The sequence below is a fragment of the Scatophagus argus genome, chromosome 11, assembly GCF_020382885.2.
Source record: "Scatophagus argus isolate fScaArg1 chromosome 11, fScaArg1.pri, whole genome shotgun sequence".
NCBI lineage: Eukaryota > Metazoa > Chordata > Actinopteri > Scatophagidae > Scatophagus > Scatophagus argus.
The window spans coordinates 17,304,378-17,329,707 of NC_058503.1; the positions used below are offsets into that span (position 1 = coordinate 17,304,378).

Genomic DNA, 25,330 nt, shown 5'->3' on the forward strand with positions numbered 1-25,330 from the left:
TGTGGTATACCCATGCTGCGATGACTGCAGCTTTTGTGGTATTCGAGGCCTCGCAGACATTGGGGTCTTGCTAGTAGAAACCTCACAGCTCTAGCAGTATTGGCCTATCTTCCTGTTAGTAAGGAAGCCACTTATTTTAAGTGTAAAGCTCTGCAGTAAAGGAAGAGATGATTATAAATTACATAATTTTTCCCTTTTCATTGTTTCATTGAGTTACATTTAACATAATTGTCATTTCAAATGTACTTGACATCAGAAGTTCCAACTGATTCACAAATTAATTTGTATCAGATGACATGTTTCCATCTGAGCCATTCTTGTTTCATTGGATAAAATAGGTCTTTATTAGTCCCGCAGCAGGGAAATTCTCAAGCCATCCTGGTCCAACTTCACAAAATATTGGAAATATTAAAGCCTGTTTCCACTTCGCTTATACAAAGGACTTGTAGAGCATTAGCTGTACCTCTCACATTGTAAGTGCCCTTCCTTTGTAGTCCAAAATGAATGAAAAAAATGTAATTTTTATGGTGTAAAACATTTTTTTATTATTATTTTCTGTATAAGTAACAACAGATATAGCTCCATTAGATTAGATTTTTGCAGCTTTTTGTAATAAAATATCTTTCTCTATCATTTAAATTCTGCTGAGTTATGCAGCAGTTTACAGCACTCACCATTCGCCAAATCACATACCTAAAAGGTTAAACACACGTCATTCTTCAACACTTCACAAAATAAACCGAGTATCCTAATCTGTCATAAACCCCCACTGATATTTTCTGCAATAAATGTTCACTTTCTGGTTGTTGAAAGTTTAAAAAATGAACTAAAATTAATTTCAATTCAACAGATTCCTAATCACCCTTTCTATCTTAACACTGACTTTTAAAACTATGTTTTAGCCTTAGAGTGTACGTGAGTCTGTTTTTTAAAAAAACAATCAAATTAATTTTAGCTCTCCCCAAAAAACCAAAAACAAAACAGTTGTGTGTGTGCGTGTGTGTGTGTGTGTAGTTGAGTTGTGACTTATCATGGTTAGTGTGGTCTTAATACTGGAGCACTTGCATTTTACACTTTTCATTTAGAGAAAATGCATCCCCTGGTGAAAAGAAAAAGTCAAGCGTGAATGGATTTGTGATTATTTACAATAAACCTAACTGATTTTTCAATTTTTTTTTAATATGAAGACAGAACCTAAACTCCTCTTCACAGCGCAGTTAAATCCTTGAAACAAGGATGTATTTTCAAAATGTACTGTTTGTTTTTTGCTGTAACATAAAACTACAACCCCAAGTATAGAGGCGTATGGAGACATAGTTTGTACAATACAGCGAAGTGCTGCACAGTTGGATTATTGGTGATGGAACAACAATGTATGTGGGCCAAATCAAATGACAAGTTGAGTCTTCTAGCTGGTTTTGTAAAAGGGTCTCGCTGCTGTTGCAAGGCGCAACCTCATTTCTCCTGTGCAAAACGATTTTCACACCTGCCCACAAAGCTTCCGCTGTGGCAGGTGGAAAGATGACTACAAAAGGTGGTAGAAGTAGTGCTACTAGACAGTGTTACTTGATGCAACCATGATGATGATCCATGCATGCTGCATCATATTTCTCTCTCAGCTGCTCTCCCTCACTGGTAAGATGACATGAAATTCCTTTCAATGCGATTGCTGGTGGAGAAGTGATTTTAAATCGACTGGTGATGATTTTGCGTTTTGCAATCTGTGTACCTTCTGTCTTTGTGTAAGGGGCTTCTGAGAGCGGCATAGTGGGTGGAAGAGTCGCAAAGCCCCATTCAAGGCCCTACATGGCATCACTCCAATTTGACAAAAACCACTCATGTGGCGGGATACTTATTCGGAAGGACTTTGTTGTAACTGCTGCACACTGCAAACAGTGAGTTTGTTATGGATCACTGCGGAATGATAAAGTCATGGCCTCATTTGAAGAATAAGACAATGAAATTTGCTGTCTGGGGCTTTAAATATGTCATTTATTGTCCTTTGTATTTTAAAGTTGCTCTATTTAGATTTCATAATTGTTTTCAGTCCCTTTCAAAAGCGTCATTAGAACATTAGAACTAACGTCTTTACTTTGTTTATTGTCTTGTTTGTCAGAGATGATCGAAAAATGACAGTAGTACTCGGAGCACATGACATTAGCAAGAAAGAGAAAAGTCAGCAATGGATCCCAGTGGCTAAGTACATTCCACATCCACAATACAATGGAGGCATGGATTATGACATTATGCTACTTCAGGTGAATAAAATCGTAGAGATTCCCATCAAAAGTTTAACTTTAAAGAAAACTTGTACAATGTAGCTGATGCAATCACTTAAGTTTCATTTTCTCATGTCTTCTGTTGTGTCAACGCTTCACAAGGTGACATTTGCACCGAAGTTAGTGCTGCTTAGAAAGGACATAAAGACACACTGAAATTTCTGAATGATGGATAGAAAAATGTTACATGAAAAAAGCCTTCCAAATTAACCAACTGCTACAATGGATTTCCAGTTCTACTTTGTTCTCTTTCACAGTTAAAAAAAAACGCAACACTGAATCGGTACGTGAAGACAATCGGATTACCTAAGAAAGATGGGAAAATCCCAGCCAACATAAAGTGTACAGTTGCTGGCTGGGGCAAAACTGGAATGGACAAGCCTCTCTCGAATGTGCTGAAGGAGACCACAGAGAAGATGCAATTCAACCATGAGTGCAAACACATATGGCAAAAGTACTTCAGTGTTGATCACATGGTATGCACCAAATTTGACAAAAAGAACGGAGGAGTCTGCCAGGTAAATCAAAATCATGTATTTCAACCATTATATCCAACATAATACATCAACAATCCTGCAAACATGGAGAAAACTGAGTGTAATCTGCTTTTATTTTTTTTTTTTTTCTTATAAACAGACTACTCATTTTCAGTCTATCTGTTGCCTTTCCATAGGGTGATTCTGGTGGACCGCTTATCTGCAACACCAAGCCTCAGGGTATCACAGCTTACACCTACCAAAAGGACTGTAATGATCCCAAATATCCCCATGTCTTCACTAAAGTCCCCTTCTTTATCCCTTGGATTAAGAAAGAGATGCAGAGATTGGGAAATGTTGCCTGAGAGTCTATTCAAGAGGCCAAGAATATTGCCCTTTCTCCACTGGATGCATAAAATGGATGCATTACTGGTTTAGGTCTTACTTTCAAGAAAGAATTAAAGAAGCTTTAGATGTGGAAAAAAAATCTGTCATTTAAAAGTTGGTGTTTTGACGTTCAGCACAGCATCTCACATTTACGGCATCTGTTTACTGCCTACTTCTTTTCACATCATCTTGCTATAGCTTGTCTCATCATCTCTAAAGTGTGTTCAGCTCACTTCTGCAAAATTCCTGTGCAAACATGTACACACCAAGCTTTATATTCTTTTATTTTTAGCAGCACAATTTTAAGTGCTTATATAAAGTCAGATGAAAAAAAAATTGATCAGAAGCCTTTGAAATTGAAGAGCAGTGAAAAAAAAAAAAGAGTGGGTGGAGGGGCAGGTACAGAGCGTGTCACTGGGTGTGATGGTTTACTTGAGCTGTGAAAGTTCAAAATAATCAAACCACAGACCACTAGCTTTCAGTCATAATGCAAACTCTTGAAGTTGAACCGCTTCCTGTCTGTGAACCCAGTCATCTGTGGATGACGCAAAGAGATGTGTAAATTCAGAGGAACATTTCACTTTCAAATGAAACTGTCGTCAGTCAAAACTTAATTTGTCTGAAAACGTACTTTTACCAAAAATGATTAGGACATTGTGATTTTAGGCTGATTATATGACAGAAATAAAATCTGGAAAAGCAAAACTGACTCACCTGACTTGAATCTCTTGTGAAATATCTCTTCTCTATTACCTGTGCAGAGATAAGTTGAGATTGGGGCTTGAAGTCTTTTTTAAATACAAAACTCACACACTCATATGTACAGTGAGAAGAGGGAACTTCACACTAAAAGATTAATTTTTGAAGATACTCACTTGACTGTCAATTAACTCAGTGTCAGAAACAAGTTACCAATTTAATATAGGAAATTGCATGATTTAATTACAATTCTCATATACAGTATGTGATAAAATAATTACATAAGCATTTTAAATACTTTATTTTACATTTTAATATAATAAAGTAACAAGGCCATCCTGACAAAGCCAAAGTTGTCATTTTTCCCTCTATGATTTGAGTTCTACCAAATTGTTGTATGTTAAACCATTAACATTTCACAGATTGGAGAAGGCTGAATGAGTTGCTTACATTTTGGCCCCCAACCCTCCCCACCTCCCCATTAACCCACAGGGTGTATAGACAAAAGTCTTCTTTTCATACTGTATTTATTGTCAAGACACACGCCACCACAAACAGAAAATGACTGCGTGTCACACTACAGAACTCTGGGTTTCTCACCTTGTCAAAAAACCTGCTAAGCTTCACTGCATTTGATGTGCCGGCAGCGAGATATCTCGGGTTGGTGCAGTCCTGGGAAAACAAAGTAGCACTTATGCCACAAGCCCTAAAAAGGGTCTTTTTATTCTCAGGTGAAAACTGAAATCATTACACGTACCCTATGAATGTTATTATAGCGTTTTTCTTTAAATTTACCACTAGATGTCACCAAAGTTGCATTTTCATATATCAACAGAATTAAGAAAAAATAAACAGGACAGAAATTTAGGAACACAGTGTGTACTAACTAACTTTTTCCAGCCATCACTAAATCTTTGAGACATAACCTTAACTTTGTAAAGGGGGAGGGGGTCTACAAGGCTGCTAAGATTAGTGGGAATTAAGGACATGTCTCTATCAATGTACTTGATGTGGGGGCTTGTGGGAGAGCTGAGAACAGTCTTATTCTTATATATATATATATATATATATTTATTAAATGTAATTATTATTAAATTGTGACACACTGCTATTCTCCAGCAGACCACATGCCAAAATCCACCCAAGGACTGCAGATTTATTTGTGTAGTTATCGTTGCAAACATGAGTGTCTGAAAGGGGCTTAAGGTCAGCGAAGCAGGAATGAAAAAAGCAGACTTACGAGATTGATCTCCTCTGCATTGAAGTCTTCAGACAGGAAGGCCGTCCGAGTGAGAACTTCACTGCGTTTGTTTTCTGGGATCTGGTCAAACTTTGTGCCAATCAGCAGCAAAGGTACTGGGTTCTCTGCAAACTGCTCTCTATCATAGTCACTGCAAGAAGAAAACAAAATGACTTAACTGCAAAGTATCCCAGTGCAGTTGAAAACCATGCTGGTGTTTATAAATTTTCCACCAATACAATATCAAGACACGTCTACTAACCCGTTTGAGACAATAACTCCAGTTGGAGAAGAATCCTTGTTTAAAGCTTCCAGTGACCAGCGGTAGAGATTTTGAGAGGATTTCTTATTTGTTAAATCATGTACCAACATAATTCCTGAAAGAAAGAAAAAAACAAAAGATAATGTAACTAAATAATAGCAATCCCAATAATTTCTTTCTCTTTCTTCTAAATAATCATACCATTAACTGAATTGTAGAAGACTGCTCTGGTGCTTTTGACACTGCTGGCACTACCAACAGATCCTCCGACATCCCAGAGTTCAATGTAGTAGGTTTTCTCCTCTGGGGTTCCCTCCTTATAGTCTTGGACCTGTAGATAAATAAATATCTTGGACTTCTTGTACCATGTCAGCCTTTACAAATTTTGTCATTCAAACATGTTTTGTATGAAGTACACATATATAGGGTTTTGGAGGCTAACTTAGAAAGCCAGCAGTATCATTTTAGATCTTATCTCAATTACATTTTGTAAATTAAGAGGTGTTCAATATGCTTACCCGTACATCCACAGAACAACCAACAGTCCATGATGGATTCCCTAACACCTGATTCTGACATAGCAGGTGGACCAAGGAAGACTTGCCAACCCCTGAAAAACACAGGAATAAAAGTAAGCAATAGCTCACATGCATAAAGACAAACATTTTGTCTGGTACATCATAATATGTGGCTTTCATTCTTAATGTAATGCTATGACAACAAAGACGTGGTTCACGTTTATATGAAAGCAAACCTCCACAGGACAAAAAAAATCCATTAAAGGAAAAGCTATACTTTGTGGAACATCAGTGAATAATTTTAACGAACTGCTGGGTCTCAATATTTAATTCAGCAAGTACATTTTCATAAAACTGTTGGGGCTGATTCATTTTAAGTTAAGCAGTCTTCTTACAATCATGTGCCGTTCCTCCTCGAACCCGAACTGACCGGTACAATCGACAACTATGTTGCGTCAGTTATGCAGGTTCACAAAACCACTTAATCAGTTTTATGACATGAGTTTAAAGACCCTTAAATAAACATTAAAAAGCTTGCAAACCGGAAGACAGTTGTCCAAATTACATAAGTGCCTTTACAAATAAGCAGAAAGTTTCATAAAAGAGTCTGAATAGCGAAAATGGCAATTAACTTACCAGAATCTCCTAAAACTAATACTTTTACTCTGTCAAGAGAAGCCATTTTTGGTGACAGCGGCGTCCCGGAAGAAAACAGTAGAAACCCCGCCTGCTAATATTACTTCTTTAATCTGATTGGTTGAAGAAAAAAATTCAACCAGACAGACTGCATAGCTATTCGTTATCATCTAAAGCAATCAACATTCTTTGTTTCTATTGGCTATTGAATGCAACTCGTATCGCTCTGCCATTGGAATTTTAAAAAAACCTTTGTTGAAGATTTGGTTTTCTTTCCGGGGTTTTCTTTTCAATACAAGCCGTGAAGCATGCTAGCGAGTCCAACAGTTAAAGACCGAGAAGTGCCAATATGTCTGCTGACTTGTAGCTGTATTTTTTAGGGGCAGAGTCAGCGTGCTCTGAAATGACTTAAAAAAAGCGGTAGCTTTAGCGTATTGGTGGAACATAAGGTTAAATATACGGGTAAGGTTGGCAAACTAACTTCGCGATGGCTTAGTTAACGTGGGGCAACATCGGCGAGCTATAAGACAGTGGCTTAACTTAATATCCCGGAATAATCCCGAATAACTTAATAAAGCGAATGTAACGTTACTAGCTAACTACACAATCCACACCAGTAGTTACAGCCAGCTTGCTGCATTAATCTCGTTTATTTACCCTAGTCGGAGTTAGCTAACGTTAAACTAAAGTTGCCACTGTCCAATAGCTAGTTTAGCTAGCAGCGAGGTCTTGCAGTAAACAACTGAATGAGTATGTGCACTTAGCTATCTTAAAGCAGGAGGTGTTATTTTAAAAGTTGTAACCACTTTAGCAGAGCTATTGCGGAAGAGGAGACCCTCCTAAAGGGCTTTATCAAATAAGATCAAACACTGACTAGTTTCCATCAGTGTATTCATGATACTCAATGTGTATTTCAGTTCCCTCTAAATTTCACCTTATCTCCCTTCCAGTCTTTGAGTTGAAGGCTGATTACCTGCTGAATTATATGTAATGTCCCTGGCTCTTCTCCCCTGCCCTGCAACCCTGAAGTTCCTTGCTGCTGCCTCAGATCTTTACTCAAGAGGTCTCATATTTCTCTTCACAGCAGACGATGATAGAACCGGAGCTACTAACCGAGGTCCCTGCAGCACTGAAGCGACTAGCCAAGCAGGTCGTCAGGGGTTTCTATGGAGTTGAACATGCCTTGGCCCTGGATGTGCTGATCCGCAACCCATGTGTACGTGAAGAGGACATGCTGGAGTTGCTCAAGTTTGACCGTAAACAGCTGCGCTCAGTACTGAACACATTGAAGGCAGACAAGTTTGTCAAGTGCCGCATGAGAGTGGAGACTGCTCCTGATGGCAAGACAACACGACACAACTACTATTTCATCAACTACAGGTGGTTATTTTCTTTTGGGTTTACACACAGTAACACACAATAACTTCCCCTCATTAATTGGTAGAGGTTTGATGTAGCCAAGTTTGGAGCAGTAGAGCTCAGGTTATGGCATTGTTAATGTTGCATATTAGCAATATTCGCTTAGGCTAAGCCCTCAACACTTTTCAGAGAGGATAAGCCCTGTACGCATCTGCAAGAGACATGTATAAATACTAGAACATGAGAAGCTAGAGAAAAAATTTACATACAAGTGATAGTAGATATATATGCTGCCTATTCTTTGATTAAAAAAAATATCTGTCTTAATATACAAGTCCTCCCATGTTTTATCAACCTTATTCTGTTTTTAGGGTACTGGTCAATGTGGTCAAGTATAAATTGGATCACATGCGACGGCGCATTGAAACAGATGAGCGAGACTCCACCAACCGTGCCTCCTTCCGGTGCCCCTGCTGCTTCTCCACCTTCACAGATCTAGAGGCCAACCAACTGTTTGACCCTATGACAGGTAAACAATGAGGAAAAAAAATAATACTCAGGTGTGTTGCACATTGCATGTGTTAATGCTGGTAAAGATGAAGACAGCTCTCTTACTAAGGAGCCACAGTCAAATGCTGGCACTGCTGTTGTTCAGTTGTTTGTTCTATGCAGAAATGAATTGGAGATGAGTCAAAGAGCATTGATTTGTGGTCTTTGCTGACCTCCAATGGTGAGAATTAAAGAAAGTTAAATCTCTGATTCACTGGGTGAATTAGTTGTTGTAAAAGTTGTTTGATGTGATGGAAATCTGAACAATTGGGTTCTGGTTTGCTGCCCTCTGGTTAGCTACGTGTCCCGAGGAAAACACTTTTAAGACTGATCATTAAAGAGAACCAAAAAAATGTAAAATTTGCGAAGGTTTTGTCCCCAGGGGGCATTTTGAAGTCACATAGAGTAGTTATATTAATCAAGAAACCAAAAACAGCTGTGCAACAAGGCATTAGTGCAACAAAGCAAGGAAAATGTAAGTAATATACGTAAAAAAATAAGCAATAATATAAATAATGCAAAAAGCAATGAATATGTAAACAGTGGTTTGTAGCAGCACCACTACAGTTCATTTCATGTTTCACGGCAGAGTCCAGACCTCTTCGCACTGGAGAAAAACGTTTGATAGCCAGTGTAAATTACATACTGGAAGATGTCCACACTCGCAGCTTCCTGGTACTTTGGTGAGCATCTTCTTGGTGACACATTTATAATCATCTTGTCAGTTGCGTTGCACTTTCTTGTTTCATCATGTGTCAGCTCGCTTAAAATCGTGCTGTGGATGCAGTGACCCTGCATCCTGTCGGAGGCTGACAGAAGGAATAGCTGGAGCTCACACAGTGGTAGTCTGATGGACTGGTTGCTTCTTCAGGGCCAGCAACACTCAGTTTCACCTCACAGGGATCAGAAATGACGTTACCGCTGGTGTTTACGCTCATTCTGACCCACAAAGGAGAACCGGAATCCCTCCAGCTGGGAGTTTTCACACTTTGCTATATGAGTGTACAATCTGGTTTTTTGTAAGGCATGCATTTGATTTACTCATTCTGCCTGACATGAACTCCCAGCCAACTTTTCTCCCTGAAAAATAGCTGATTTGTGTTAGTGGTGCATAAAATGTTAATTTATTTTATCAATTCTTCTGTGATCTCTCTCTATCTCTCTGTCTGGCACTCGCACACATACACAGAATGCAGACCGTTGCTATTATTGAAGCTGAAATCAACCAGAGAAGCGGATGTCTGATCACTTCCTGGTCAGACTGGTATGAAGCAAGTAGAGTGCATTACCACATCCCATGGTCTGGCCCTGGGGTCTACATTTCTCCTTACTTATTCAGGTTAACCTGACACCTATGGAGTTTAATTGCACAAAATGAAAGTAGTAATAGTCAATGCAAGTGCAATTAAGTCTTTAAAAAAAAATCAAGATATGACAGCAACAAGAAAATGCAGTTTCTCAAGACCCACCAAGATGCACTTTTGAGACTGAACAGTACTTTACTGCATGTGACGTGTAAATTAGACATATGCAGAAAAGTTCAGTCAGTGTCATGGTTTTGTTTAACTGAGACTCCAGGACTAACTAACACACTCACATGCAAGGTTTTTAAAGTGGAGGCTAGTTTATTGTAGGCCTGATAACTGTGCTCCCGGACTGTTGGGTTGGACCACACGTCACAGCACCACCAGGCAGCTGGAAGCAGAAACTTTAACTTGTTACACTTCAAAATCTAGTTTGTTCAGACATAACTGACCCACATGCTTGTTTTGTTGCTTTGTTCTGTTTATTGGTACTTATTATTCTGTGTGTGTGCTTTGTTGGGGAAGTGTTGGGTGAGAAGTAGTAAAAGGTGTCTTGTATATGTGCAAGGATTTTACAATTTTCTGTCAACATGTATTTCTTGATTCTTCGATTTTTGGGTCTAAGTTACATCTCTTAGCTGGATGTTGAATGGCATGTGGAGCTAATCAAGAAACAGGATTTGGTTACAAATCCTCAATGTCGATCAGAAAAGTAGGCATGCACATAAAATCCCCAAAATCACACTGAGTACTGTGGTACCCCTATTAGCCTCATGTTATAGTGTGTGATAAACAATACCATATAGAATTTAAAAGCAACATAGACATTGAGAAAGCCCTCATGACTAAACCCCGGAGTCATGCCCTTTGTGTGCATCTTAGTAAAGTAAAGCTGCTGCAAAATACAAATAAAAATATACATCATTGTTAGCCATTTAAATGAGAGAACCAGCACACACATTGGCAAAACCACAGCACTTACCCAGCACTCATTTCCACAAGAGTGTTTTGCAGAGTTGGTTTACAGCCAGGGTTAAATGCAACGGCAATATCTTGGCATGTCCCACCAGAGCAGGAACACAATGTCTTCTTTGGCCAGATGAGATACCTGAACATCTCGTCTTACTTTTATTATTACTATTATTACTATTTTCTCAACCCACAGATACATTTCGTTGCACCTACTGCCAGACAGAGGTAGAAGAGGATGAGTCTGTGTGTCCCGATGCCAGGACACTGGTGGCACGCTTCAACGAGCAGATTGAGCCCATCTATGCGCTGCTGCGTGAGACCGAAGATGTCAACTTGTCCCATGACCTGCTTGAGCCTGAGCCAGCTGAGATTCCTGCCCTCAAACAGAGGTCAGTTTCTGACCAATTGAGCACCCCCTCCCCACAGTCTGTCCCACATAACTGCCATATGAGGGCAAAATGCAGTAACTACGTGTTTGGTCCTCATTGAGTTATGAATTGAGTGTGACAACAGCATTTAAAATCTGCATTAACTACAAAGCATATCCAAAAACCAAAAATGCAGTATCTGAACTTTGGCTGCTACATGAAGCAAAAACTAGCTTGTGATATACCTGCTTCTGTCTCTTAACTTCAGTACATTACACACTCTCAATTTTTCATGTTTAGTGGTGTATTTAAGTCAACTGCTGAAGATCACTGTGAGACATTTACTTTACTTTACTTTGCCTCTAGTCGTGAACGTAATGCAGCATCTGGAGGAAACTCTGCAAGCGGCCCACATCGTGAAGCCTGGTCTAACAAAGGCTCATCCTATGAAGACCTCTACACCCAGAATGTGGTCATCAGCATGGAGGAGCAGGAAGAACAGCAGAAGCAGGCCAATGAGGGCAAGGCATCTAAGGAGAGGCCCATCTGGTTGACCCAGAGCACCGTGCAGGGGGCTTACAATGAGCCTGACATCCTCAGGAACCGTAAGTTTCTTCCATAACACCCAGTCGCTTAGCAGCTCTAACACTATTCTGATAGCAAAATAAATTTCCATAATTAATTCAGACTCAAAATATGCTTGTTGCTCAAAATAATTTAAATGTCTTTCTTACATTAAATCACGACTTGTCCTTATAGAGATGCTGAACTCAAAGCGGTGCCACATTAGTGCACTTGTTTTTCCATCTCAAGCAAATCCTGTCCCTCCCATAATCACAAGTTCCAAGAGTCAGAAGACATTAAATTCAACATTAAATTCCCGCCCACTCTCAGATGCTTGTTTCACTGAAATAAATCACAAATGCTCTCGCTGTCCACAGTAAGGCTTGCTGTGTGCAGTGGGTTTTTCAGAACACTGTAAGATAATGGACAGAGTTGAGCACAATCCATACGCCATTTGAAGTCAAAACAGACGATCACAGGTCAACCTTGGGAATGTCCCTCTGTCAGAACGGTCCTTCTCAAAGCTGTCTTGTTCTGACATTGCTGCATGCCCTTGGGTGGAGAAACAATCAGGCCTGGCCAGACTCTCACTGAACCATAATTGCTTAATTGAAATAATCAGTGGCTTGATTAGTGCATGACTGAGCAAGGATTGCTCATTAATAAAATCTATTCCTGTGGAAATTGAGGTGTGTCTCTGTGCATCTGTCTGGAATGATCTTGTTGCCCGTTGGAGGCTGGAAACAGACATGAAATCCAAAGTTGACTTGGTTTAAATAAAGTTTTTGCTCAGATCGTGACCTGCAATGAGATAAGAGCCTAGATCTTAAGATCAAAGGTCTTGCTCAAAGTATTATTTAAAAATTGTCTAACTAAACGTTCCAGAAAAGTTCCAAGAATGATTTCAGTATTGAAAATATTTCAGTTTTTAACCAGTCGATTGTTTTGTTTCCCCAGATGGAGATGTTGTACCTGGAGCCCAAGAGGGAGCAGGTCTTGGAATTAGTCAGTCAGATGAAAATGAGGAAGTGATGCGCGCCCTGCTAATCCATGAGAAGAGAGGTGTGGCAGGTGGAGGTGTAGGTGGAGCGAGTGCCGCTACCAGGGGGCTCGCTTCCGCCACAGCCAATGCCAGCGACTCGGACAGCGACACCAGCGAATCAGATGACGAGACTCCCTCAAATCCTCCACCTGCTGCTCAGCATCGGGCAAATGAGGAGGAGGAAGACGACGACGATGAGTTTGAGGAGGTCGGGGATGAGCCGATGGTGATGGTGGGAGGCCGGCTGTGCACATACCGAGAGGTCAGCCAGAGACCGGAGCTCGTGGAGCAGATGTCTGCACAGGAGAAGGAGGCTTACATTGAAATGGGACAAAACCTCTTCCAGGACATGTACTACTGAACATACACACACACACACACACACACACACACACACACACACACACACACACACACACACGTATATTTTCATACATTTACACACACAATGAACCGTTTGGAAGGATGGACTTTGAGTACTTCTGCTGTCTCACCCTGTCAGTTGTGATATCCAATATCCAATTTGTGGACACAAACTGCTCAAGGAAAAAAGTATTTACAGTTTTCTTCATAAGAACTAAGGACTCTGACAGTGTTGACAAGCGATCACACCGATAGTATTTCAGCCCAAGTATTTTTTCATTCTGAAGTCACCAAACCAGAAGGGAGCGAGCCAGCTCGAGTTTGCCAACTTGTTTTTTGTTAGTCTCTTTGAGTTTAACAGGCTGTCTTACACCAGTCACGTTTTAGCCATTTCCTTCAGTCGCGCGTCTCTCATGCATCTGACAGAACAGATATGCTTCAGTTTTAATCAGTACTGCTGTCTACACACAAACTCATGTTGTATGCTTCATGTCTGTTTTCTTCCAACTCATGTATATCCACATTAATTGTGTATGGGGCTGGGAGCTCTGCCAAAAGACGTCTGAAGCCATAGCAGTGCTGTGGTTTGATTGTAAGCAGTGTGATGCTTAAAGGACTGAAGCTGCTGCTGCTGCTGTTGTTTTTGTGCTGCTGACGTGACAGGCAGCCTGTGTAGACAAGATGTTTGGTCGAATATTTTCTGGTTTTCTGAAACGGGATCAGACTAGATTCCACAGCTTCAGGCAAGCAAAATGAGAAGATATGGGTAAATTGTTGGGGTTTATAGGAAAGCATTTGTTATTCTGAACGACCTGTAATAAGAAATAAAAACAAAAAACAAAACAAAACTGCAGGACAGCAATTTGTGTGGACGTGTAATAATGTGTATACTTTATGATGAATGTTATGTATGTTATGTATGCTCACATTTGCGAACAATTCAGAATATAAAAAGAAGGGTGCACAGTGAGACATTTGTCTTCTCGGATAGTGAAGGACTTCAACATTCCACAACACTCTCATGTAACTACAGCATATTAGATCGGTTATAAGATCTGACGACTAAAAAGGTTACTGCCATTTGAAATGATTGTTGAATAACCTGTATGAAACCTTAACAAAATACGTGTCACTGACACAGTTAGACCTGCTTGAATGAAACAGCAGGGGTACACCGTTTTCTGTTCAGTTTTTCCTCATTCTTCTACATAGTATTCACTTCTTTTTAGTTTTCCTTTTAATTTCTCCATCTAATGCACTGAATTTGCATAACCTCTTGGGTTTTTGTCCCTGACATATATTTGCCATCCAGATGCTGGAGCTAGTGAATATGCTTTTATACATTATCAGTGGACTGGAGGTGGATTTGTACTGAAAAATTAAATAATGTATTATGAACATTAAATATCTACAGCCTAAAACAAATGCTAAGTGTTGCAAGTACATCACAGAGCAGCTTGTCAGTTCATTCTGTCACCAAGGATGGTGCAGCTCAATGCAAAAATAGATGACATATTTAAGATTATACACATTCTCGTGAATAAGAAAAAAAAATAGAAGAGAAAAATCCCACAACAGGGGAAGATAAACAGGCTTTGGGAAGAATAACATGAATTTCATTTTCACACTGCGGTCATGTCGTCCCTGTGAGACCGTTACTGTCTTGTTTGGTCATGTCCATGTGATAGTTGTACACTGAGGCAGTCTCTGTGGGTAAAACACATTCCCAGTTGTCCCTCAGATGTGTTCCTGCAGGATATGGGGGTATTTTGTTATGTGCCTTTCTAAATAATGACTGCTCTGATGTGACCACTGTGACCCACAGTACTGGGTCACCCTCACATAACGGGGGCAATTTCACCTCAAAGCCAAAGTCTGAATATTGACATGGGCCTGGCATTTACAGAAAACAGGCCTTTTCAAATGAAATGTTAAATGTTGCACCTGTCATGGAGCTCACCACAGTGAAAAGTACTATTGACCAGATTTTATTTTAAGAATCTGTAAACGGTTTGTGTGAATCTTCACTAGTCTTGTACGTGATTTTGCAGGCATTGAGTTCAGGTTGTGATAGTGGTTACATTCCTTGATAACAAATATGAGCATGATGAAGCAAACATGAAAATTTTGCTTGACTCAGTATGTTAATGTGGGGTGTTCGTTCCCCATTTCAACCAAAAGGGTTTATTCCCTGAGAGCATGAATGACAACACCAGTTTTAAGGAAAATCATTTCATTACATTGACACAAGTTCAAGTATTTGGCCCTCAGGTTGCACTAGACAACCGCTAATGGAGTCCACAAAATAGCTTTTCCTAATCCTAAATGTGAGAGAATTGAATTCAGTGGACTTGTTCTGCTGCAGAATCAAACGTCAGTGCATCGTATCTGTGCCATGCATTACTGTCTGCTACAGAGTTTTTCTTCATGTTACTGAAATCAGATATTTTTTCATATATTCCATCTATATTAATCAGTGTTTTTGATAATAACGCTGGTGAACATAGTGGAGCATCAAGCAGCTAAATACATTTATTTCGGGCGCTGGTGACAACCCATCCATCCTTTTTCTACACCGCTTATCCGTCAGGGCTGCTGACAACCATGATAGAATAACAGACCAGTGATGGCTGCAGTTAACATTTGTCCTTTGTCCTAAAACATGGTTTCTAATGAATGCTGATGTTGCTGCACGTCTGCTGTGTAAGTAGTGTGTGATGTGTAAGAAGGCAACTGCTGTAGAGGCCAGAAATTAATTAAAAGCAGCAGATTGGTACTGTCCGAACACCTGCTAGCTGACTCTTTAGCTTTATAAGCTGATGAATTCTCTTTCTCTAACGTAACGCTGCATCTTTATTACCTCTGTACTTTACATTACCCACTCACTCGCGCACTGTGCATACTATTGAGGTTGGAGTTAATGGTTTTGCACTTTGGCAAATAGATTCTTGCTCCACTGGCAACAAGTGCTTAACACTGGTCAGTTGAGCTACAAGACAAATGGAAGTTGACTAAAAATCTGCAGAAAAGGTTGAGCTTAGCTTACATTTGGTGAAACAGATGTGAGGATGGTGTACTTGATATACATCATTTATACGTGTGACCTCAGAACATCCTGTTCATCTTGCTGGAGGACAGCCCTGACTATAGGTACACCAGACCCTGTGTAATGGCTAAGAAAAAAAATCTACTGGGCATATTAGATTCAGGTGAAAATGTCAAGCTCTGCAGAGCTCGATGAGGTCTGACACCTCTGGGGTAGCCCTACAAGCCCATACATTCCTTTTAAGTTAGAGGATGGACACCTGTTGGGCAGAGACTCAAAGGTCAGGATGAAAACAGGACCTGGCCTCATTAAAACATCCCCCACCCATCAGAAAAGCTCAATTAAAAACCTAACCTCATGCTGTGCAATTGATCTGTCAAGGCAAGCCTGAGTGTGAGGAGATAGGGTGGGTTACAGGGAGGGTGAACAGAACTCAGTAGGGAATTCACAAAGCTATAATAAATCATGGGACCTTGAAGATCAGATATGGCTTCCTGAGAGGAGGTCATGAATTGTTGTGCGTGGAGTTTAAACAATGACACTGTAGTTTGAGCACATTGGTCTTGTGTTTTTCTTCCCTGATTTAATATATATTGATGAGGACACAAATGCATGTGCGCACAGCTCATATGCTTGGGTAAGAAAGAGAATAATTTAACAGAGAGGGAATTAAGGTTGACATCCAGGGAGCGAGCGGAATTTCACTGGGACAGGATTTGGAGGGTGTGGTGCAGAGCTGCTTTTTAATGAGTGTGGGTGGAGACTCACAAAGGCAGGTTGTAATGACTGATGCTTCACGAGGTTTTCCCCAGAAGGAGATTACATAAGGATTGATTGCTCTGAGGTGTCTCTGTCACTCTTCATCCAATAAAGCGTAAAGATTAACAACTTAATGATCGATCCTGTTTGTCTGTTTGTCAGTCAGCCTGCAATTCTCTTTTGTCGCCGACTTGGAAATCTGAGAGCGAGCTAAGACTATGTAATCTATCCATCAATTTGTCTTTATGTGTGTTGGAAGGTACAGCTTAAGACATTTTGGATTCAATGAGCGGTTTTTACCTTCATCCGAAATTTCTCCTCAATGCTATTGATTTCTAGATACCAGATTTTGAATGCGGTGCAACCACAAAACAGCTAAAAATATGACAGAGTCTGCTACATCTTCAACTGAGGTAGCACAAAACATTTTACACCAGTTTGAAGAAGTTTGTTGCTGTCTGTAAAAAAAGAAAATAAGAAAAAAGACACATGGCTCTCTGTACCCCCACATGGCCAACAGGGGGAGTTTTCTGCAACACTGACTGCCATGTGGAGAAACAACTATTCCAGACTTGGGTATTTGGAACAATTGATCTCCCTTACACTTTTGCACATTTTCCACTGTGATGTTTGTACCAAATTTCATGGCAGCTCATACAAGAGTTGTTAAGACATCTCGACATCCAGTTCAAGTCAAACCAGGAGCCTTTATCACATGCTGCTCCCGTTCCCTCAATCATGGAAATTTTGAGGTGGAAATTATTGGTCTAGTTCTGATGAATTATCAGCCTTATCCTTAGTTCTCCTTTTTATGTATCTTATCATAAGAAAAAGAAAAGGTGGAGGAGTAAACAAGAAATATAACATAACTAAAACACTAAATACCACATCAGAGAGAGGCTCGAATTCAGAGCTCGTATTGCAGCAGCCATGACAAACATCTGTCCTTATTTTGAAGCTGTTAACCTTTTGTGGAAGCATTTGACATCCATTTTGCAAAGAACAACCATTATTCACCTTATTTATTCATGAGAGTCACCACACTCATCCTCAGCAGCCAAGGACAGTAATGCATCTCTGAGGGTTAGGGTGGCTTTGTTTTGGCCTGAGATGTGGGCCTCTTTACACCTGGTATTAACATCCATCATGTTGCTGAATCACTTACACTTGTATTTTGGCCTGCATTATAGCAACAGCTCAGAAATTGTACTTTTGCTACTTCTTACTGAGATTAATTCATGGATACCTTTTTTATTTGTCTCTGTTTGTAGTGAATACATTGGGGGGGTTTTAAAGGTATGCCTCGGCTTCATTTCCTGTCCTTCACATGTGTTTATTTGTCATCATGTGTCGCTGCTCCTGTGCCCCAAGCAAAGTGACCGCTGAGAGTCAGTTTGAGTGGACTATTGACAGGAAGACCAATAGCATGACCTTCCAGGACCTTTGATCATTCTTTTCTCCATTGGGACTTGAGAGTATCACTCAACCAGTCTCATGGCTGATTAGCTTTTGAGTGATTTTCACTCCTGTTCTACTGACACAATTTGAGCGTTTAGAATGAAATTTCATTGAAACCCACAGGCTGAGCTTTACTGTGAGATCAACACTTCAAATGTGTTGCTGGATTTTTTTGTAAGAAGAAATAAAAAGCACATCTTGTTCCCACAACAGCAGACCTTTTATTGTGGTGCTCCTGTTTCCTGCATGCACTGAGGGTGACCAGACATCCCCATTACATTAGCAGAGGTTCATTTTACAAACATTAGTCCTGATGCACAAACAGGGACACTGTGTGTTCTGATTATCAGACAGAATTTGTGTTTTGTTTTGAAAACTGTTGCCAAGGCAGAATGAAGACCATGTTAACAAGTTAGATTAGGGGTTTAAATGGAAACTCACTCTGACTGTTCTCCTACCTCTCATCAGGAAGAGGACAAACAAAATAATTACCATAACATCCCCTGAACAAGAAGTCCAGTGCATTTGTTCTTGTTTCGATCAAATTCTCAAATGATCTCCAACAAGAAAAAAACAACAGAACAGAAACATACATTATTTTATTTTTTCATACAAAGAAGCTGGTTGTCATTCACTTCTGGCTGTGTGGCCCAAGGATGGTGTTGTTAGTTGGTAGTTAGTTAGTTTCCATGAGGTAATTATCAGGCCAAAAATACAAATATACACATAACAGACAGATAATTATGACATCTTCCAAAGGGTTAAACTATTTGACTCTAAGGATCCTATGGCCTTTCCTCTAGTGGCACCCAGGACCTTCTTTCCATTATTTTTCCAATACCTTTGTTCTCCAGGAAGAGAACCATGACAACATTGATTGGGATTTAAAACAAGCTGTGTTTCTTCTTCTGCCTGAGAGACAGTAGTCCATGACTGACTTACCTTACTGTGCAAAATGAAATTTTTGTTTGTCTTTGTAGCAAAATGTAAGGCATTATTCTGAGCTGCTTTTGCTAATGAGCTGCGCTTCCGTGTTTGTATGCCTATTTGAAAGTGTGAACCACGACAGTGTTGAGCTCAGTTCACAGGGAAGCTGTGCGATACGTAAGGGGAGAGTTTATGAGCTAATGAAGAGAGAAAGAAGCAAAACAGTTAGCTTGTTGCATTTCTGGATCATCCAAACAGTAAAACCTCATGGGGCATATGTGGGTATGAGTTTGTCACTTTCAGCACTACAGATACATGACAGCATAAATTAATCAGTGGCAAAAGTCCAATCAAACCAAGCCAGGATATTTGTGAGACATACAGCACAGTTTCCGTGTCTGAAACAGAAAGTGTGGGAAGAAGAAGCACCAAACACCAACAGGATGGACGTGATGTTGGATGATGCCAGTCATCATCAATTCAGTCATCAGCAATTTCATTCCGCTTGTTTGTCTTTGGCCATCGAATGCCGAAAATGTAGGCACTTTGATATGTACTTCGCTGTGAAAAAGTATCTCTTTCATCTCACTTTCTTGTTTCTTTTTCATTGTCTGGTCCAAGTCTGGCTTCACACCTCCTCCCCCTCGTCCTCCTCCTCATCCTCCACCAACATCCAGACCCTACGGGAAAAGTCCCATGAGTCTTTGGCGCTGACGTCACCCTCCCCTCCTCATTATGCCAACTGTTGTCCAACAGAGGGACTTGTTTCTATGCCACCAAACAAAAGTCTTGTCGCTGTCTCCTGGCAAAATTAAACTTTCAGGCCCCTCAGGAAACCAACTATTCATTAGTGCGTGACTCAGTCTCCTCGTAAAGTGTGTTCACATTAACCAAGGGCTCTGTTCAGTTTGCTTCAGTCCATTAAAAGAAGGAGAAAAAAAACTGTTCCCGAACACAAGTTGACACTGTCTTGACACTGTCTTTCGCACAAAGATTCACCTATCAAGTCAAGCCATCTAGTCACTCATCTGTACTCATGGAAATAATGAATCATGATAGTCATGCTATTAAGAGATGATCTTCATCTCAGCATGTTAAATGTCTGATCTTGATCTGCAATTACTTGCTGCTTTTCTCTGAATCAAATAATTCTATTCTAATTAAGAGCAGACGGATGGTCTGCTACAAACAGCTCGACTTCATGTGTTTTTGACACTTTAACCTACTATTTCATTCACTTGGCAAAACAGAGATAGATAAAATCGATTCTTTTATAATAAACATTGTGAAATGGCCACCTTGCAGTCATAAATTATCAGCTGGATCTGCAGCCTTCCCTTGGCTTTAAGAGGCTTTATAGCAAGTCTCAGCTCACTGTTCAGCTGTCCAGTCCACAACTTTACCGTTTTGGTTCAGTCCAATAAAGTTTCAGCTAAAAAAATTGTTAAAAAATTCAACTGCACATTATCTGCTCAGCACCAGGCAGCAGACAGGTGTAGTTATAGTGACTAGCTGATGGACGAAGAACTCAGGAGTTTGTATAGACCAAAAACATAGCTAAAAGATAGTGAACATTGCATTTACATTCCGTCAGTGCACATGTCATTTCTTGGAGGTTTGTGATTAGACTGTCTGTCACACGCTTACATAATTGTCAAAAATCCTCTAATCACGACTGAACCTTGAACACTCCTCTCCTCTGGGCCAATGCTGACTGTGCTGAAGGCCTGATGTCACTGGAGACAGACCTGCTCCACCAGACGGCCATATGGCTGTTCCAGCAAACCCCTGGGACACAACATTAGCTTGCTGCTGACTACATCGACAGTTATTGACCCAGCCAACGTCATTCAACACGCAGGCAGCACAGATGCAAACACAGAAGTAATTTAAGTAAGCTTTATTTCAACTCTTCGCAAAGCTTCTGTAAACCAAAATGTGTTCCTATGATTTACCATTATGTTAAATTAGCATTTACTGTACAGCACTTGCTATTAGACTTTGGAATACCTCCACCTCCACCAAAGCTTTGCTTTGTTCACCTTTTAAAAATTTGTCCCCATTTGTATTTAGAGAAATTAATATCATATATGAACATCAATGTGAGTTTTTTTCTTACTTTTGAAACAAAAATCCTGGTTTCATGTCACAGGTTTATATGTACTTAAACCACAGAATGTTTATTAAATAGGGCATGGAGCCAACTGTGAGTCACCCATTGAGCTGTATGTGAAGCTCAAATTAGCAATAAGTATGGGTGGAGCTGAAGTGTTCAGTGTCCTTTCTTTTTCCCATTTCATCTTCTCTCCATCTCTTTTCCATCTTACATCTCTAACACCAAGGGTAAAGATCAGTTGATCTTTTTTAACCCTAAAGTTTAAAATATAAACTCTGTGCGCTCCTTGATTCCAGGCATTTATTTGCTCTTAAAACTCCAGGCCCTGTCTACAGCTCTGTCCTCCAGCTCAAGCTTGCCAACTTGATGCAGCTGTATGCCAGTTAACACATTTGCTCATTAAGCTAAACGCCAGCATCTGTCTCTTTGCCGTTGTCTCTCGCCTCGTCTCGTCTTCCTCTGTTTATCCTAATCCGGGTTGCGGGGGCAGCAACCTCAGCAGGGAAGCCTAGACTGTCCTCTCCCCCGGCCACTTCCACCAACTCGTCCGGGGGGATATGAAGGCCATCACACGGGACCTGTCCTGGTCACTGCACATTCACAGGACTGTTAAGAAGGCCAGGCAGCGTCTCTTCCACCTCAGACGCCTCAGAGACTTCAGGCTCCCCCTCAAGGTGCTCAGGAACTTTTACACCTGCACCACTGAGAGCATCTTGAGTGGGAGCATCACCACATGGATGGGCAGCTGTACAAAGCAGGACCTCTCGGCCCTTAGGAGGGTAGTCCGCTCAGCTGAACGGACAATCAGAACAGCTTTACCCGACCTGCAGGACATTTACACCAAACGATGCAGGTCCTCAGGACCTCGATCCTCAGGCAGCCCCATCACCCCGGACACTCACTCTTCTCCCTGTTGCCATCAGGCCGTCGGTTCCGCTGCCTGAGAACCAACACTGAGAGGATGAGGAGAAGCTTCTTCCCCCAGGCCATCCGTCTGCTCAACAGTGAGCGTTAATCTGGACAATCCCACTCCCACCTGCACTACATGCACTAGATGTAAATACCACTCATGTAAATACTGCACATTTTCACTTTTTTAAATTTAATTTTAATTTTATTATTTTTCTTTAAATTAAAATTTTTTATTTACCTATTTTTTGGTAGCAGGGACACAAAGAATTTCACTGCACATTGTACCGTGTATGATTGTGTGTGTGACAAATAAACCTATCTTGTATCTTGTATTATATAATGTAAGTGCTAACTTCTTATAAAGACAGCATATGTCTCTTTCATGTGATATGTAATGACGCACATATGTGATGATGTGATGCACATCACTTCGGGCCTTGCTACAAGAGAGAGAAAAAAAGGTGAAACACATTTCTTTAATAACTGTAACATTTGAACACAGTGTAATTTCACATCGGGCCAGTTTAGTAAGATTTTGATCATTTTTGCTGTGCCAGCTGACATTTCAGCTCAACTTCCTATCATTCAAGCACACAAATACATGACCACAATCCAGAAATAACTGCAGGACAAGGAGATTTAACATATCATTGCTTGATATTTTGCAAAATAAGAAAACAGACAAAGTTTCAAAAATTGCCTGTCTGAAGACAGAATGTGTAATAAATGTCACAATTAGCATGCAGCCTTGATCAGGCAAGGTGTGCAGGTTCTCCACCCTTTCAGACCTAGAAAATGTTCCCTTGCATTGATCTGTTGGACAAAGAGCAGGTATAAAAGAAAATAACAGAGGAAGAGAGAGAGCAGGCATTGATTGACCCGTTCTTAAATTAGGAGGGGGGCCATGCTCGCAGATCTGGAGAAAGTGCTTTCCATCAATCTGAAATAGAAAATTACACATTACCATCAACCACCCCACCTTACTGACTATTAAAACACTGTTGCCTGTTGTTGTTGAGTTTTTTGTAGTGTACTTATAATGGGATTCTCCACTATATCAGCACCTGAATGCTTAAACACCTGCTGGCAATAGAATCTGATGAAGGAAGACGTGCAAGATGTCGCCCGGTGTTTGCTAGACTATTGATTTGTCTGATTCGCTCAGATCTGAGTTGTGATTTTATTTTAATTTGACTTAATCAAAGAGTCAAATAATAAAGCCAGTTGAAGATGGCTTTCGTGTGGCTCAGGTAAGAATTGTGACATGCGGTTCCATTCCAGAATGTCAGGGGTTCACCTCAAAGCACACATTCTAGAACTGATCTGGTACTTGAGTTCTTGTTAGTGAGAGGGTCAGTTTCACTTCAACTTCTCAACAGTGAACAGGTTTACACCGAATTGCAGAAGAGATCGTCACAGCTACAAACATGTTTTCACTACGTCGTTTGTTAGGAAAGGTTAGTCTCTCAGATGTACAATGTGTTTCTTTGGGGGTCGCTTTTTTTAATGCGACCTCGTGGACTCAAAAACATAATACTCTTCAGACTTTGAGTTGTGTTTGGTAGACACTACCTGTGATATTTTCTGTACCTGCAATGAAGGCACGTTGTTTTTCAGACAGTGTTTTGCCATATTTCTCTTTATTCTGAGCAGACAAAAAAAGCACCTCAAGAAAATGTGCCAGCAGAGGAGAGGAAAAAGCCCTCCATCCCTCAGAGGAGGTAAGATGATCGAGAACAGTTATTTTACTCTTGCCTAAACTGTTTCTTCATTTTAGCTGTTAGATTATAGTTTACCTTATTTAGTCTTCAGGTGATTTTACTCAGTGAAAACAGTTTCAGTGTAGTTTTTAAGTGGGGATCCACACACACATTCATGTAGTGTTGTGACCACATCAGTTGACCTGAGATCTGTGACAAATCTTTCTGCACTTTTGACCTTGTAACATACTGGGGCAGTAAAAAAACTTACTGGGACACATGAGTACACATGAGTCAAGAAGATTGAAATACAAATGTTGGAGTCACAGATATTTGGTGTGCAAGTGTAGGAATAATCATTTTGTGATTCTGTGAGAGTTACAAAACTTGTTACTGATTTCTTTCTGGCTAAAAATTATTCCACTATTGAAAAACCAACCAACTTTCTTTACACCAGAGTGGCCTTCTCAGACACACCTGCTGCCAGCACCAGTCCAGCCTCAGCAAAGCCAGCTGAGGCTGGACAAGACACAAAGACAAAGAAAAGAAAATGGATAAATCGTCTCTTCGGTCACACTCTGGTATGTTAGACAGAAAGTGTCACAGCCTCACTTTTTCCGTGTTTAAATCGCCTGTAACGTTTTTCTTTCAGTGAGCACAAATAACGTTTGAAGTAGTTTTTCCATGTTGTTTTGGTTTTCTCAACAGCAGAAAAGTGTTTCCGAGGAGAAGCCGCCAGCCCCAGAGAAAAGGTAAGACACTCCAATCCGAATACGTTTCGTGGGTTTCGACTAACTCGTTTATTCTTGTGATATTTCTGAAAAGTTCACAATAAAATCAAAAACCAACCGTGTGTCACTTTTCAGCACAACTGAGGCCCAAACTGCCAGATCAGCAAAGAAAACAAGCAAGAAGTGGTGGCGTGGGATGTTTAAATGTAGGGTATGTTTCACAGAAAGAGCTGATGTAACCACCTATGTGTCACAACTGCACGAGAGCACCTGAACACTTGTATTGTTCAATATTCTGACTTTGCATTTTTGATCCATGACTGTTTGTCTTTCCACCAACAGACATGTCGGGTTGCTCCATGTCCCAACTCTGAAGAAGAGCAGAAAAACTCGGCAACGCCTAAAAAAAGGTAATGATGCTACGTTCACTGTCTGTCAGGAGCGTGTGAGGTGTGATCACTTCATAAATACATTCACACACAGACTACTTATTCTCACATGATATCAGATTTTTAACCATAAATAATATGACATGATGATTCATTGTCCAGTTCTGCAGTAATCTGAGTTGCTTCAGTTTTAATCTTGTGGTGATGGTCTGTCATGAAAAGAATTCTTTCTTTAATATAAATTCACCTGCCAGTCATTTTGTTCTTCTCTTGA

General features: G+C 40.3%; 3 protein-coding genes across 4 annotated transcripts; 2 read left to right on the forward strand and 1 right to left on the reverse strand.

Moving 5' to 3' along the window:
- The first annotated feature begins 1,501 nt into the window (after nt 1–1,501).
- LOC124066704 (granzyme B-like) lies at nt 1,502–3,851 on the forward strand. Its single transcript, XM_046403375.1, has 5 exons — nt 1,502–1,635; nt 1,748–1,895; nt 2,117–2,258; nt 2,537–2,797; nt 2,953–3,851. The coding sequence occupies exons 1-5, from the start codon at nt 1,578–1,580 to the stop codon at nt 3,118–3,120; spliced, it is 777 nt and encodes a 258-aa protein (XP_046259331.1). The 5' UTR covers nt 1,502–1,577; the 3' UTR covers nt 3,121–3,851.
- Nucleotides 2,799–6,642, reverse strand: rabl3 (RAB, member of RAS oncogene family-like 3). The gene is made up of 8 exons (XM_046403376.1): nt 6,498–6,642; nt 5,862–5,953; nt 5,545–5,674; nt 5,344–5,458; nt 5,082–5,232; nt 4,442–4,513; nt 3,857–3,895; nt 2,799–3,677 (listed from the first exon to the last, which is right to left on the reverse strand). The coding sequence occupies exons 1-8, from the start codon at nt 6,541–6,543 to the stop codon at nt 3,621–3,623; spliced, it is 702 nt and encodes a 233-aa protein (XP_046259332.1). The 5' UTR covers nt 6,544–6,642; the 3' UTR covers nt 2,799–3,620.
- Nucleotides 6,643–6,769: 127 nt separating this feature from the next.
- Nucleotides 6,770–13,839, forward strand: gtf2e1 (general transcription factor IIE, polypeptide 1, alpha). Of its 2 annotated transcripts, none has more exons than XM_046403373.1 (6): nt 6,770–6,959; nt 7,582–7,877; nt 8,228–8,385; nt 10,875–11,070; nt 11,416–11,654; nt 12,571–13,839. In XM_046403373.1, the coding sequence occupies exons 2-6, from the start codon at nt 7,588–7,590 to the stop codon at nt 13,014–13,016; spliced, it is 1,329 nt and encodes a 442-aa protein (XP_046259329.1). In that variant the 5' UTR covers nt 6,770–6,959; nt 7,582–7,587; the 3' UTR covers nt 13,017–13,839. The 2 variants fall into 2 exon arrangements, with proteins under 2 accessions (XP_046259329.1, XP_046259330.1); XM_046403374.1 differs by having other exon boundaries at nt 6,773–6,959; nt 7,585–7,877.
- The last annotated feature ends 11,491 nt before the right edge of the window (nt 13,840–25,330 follow it).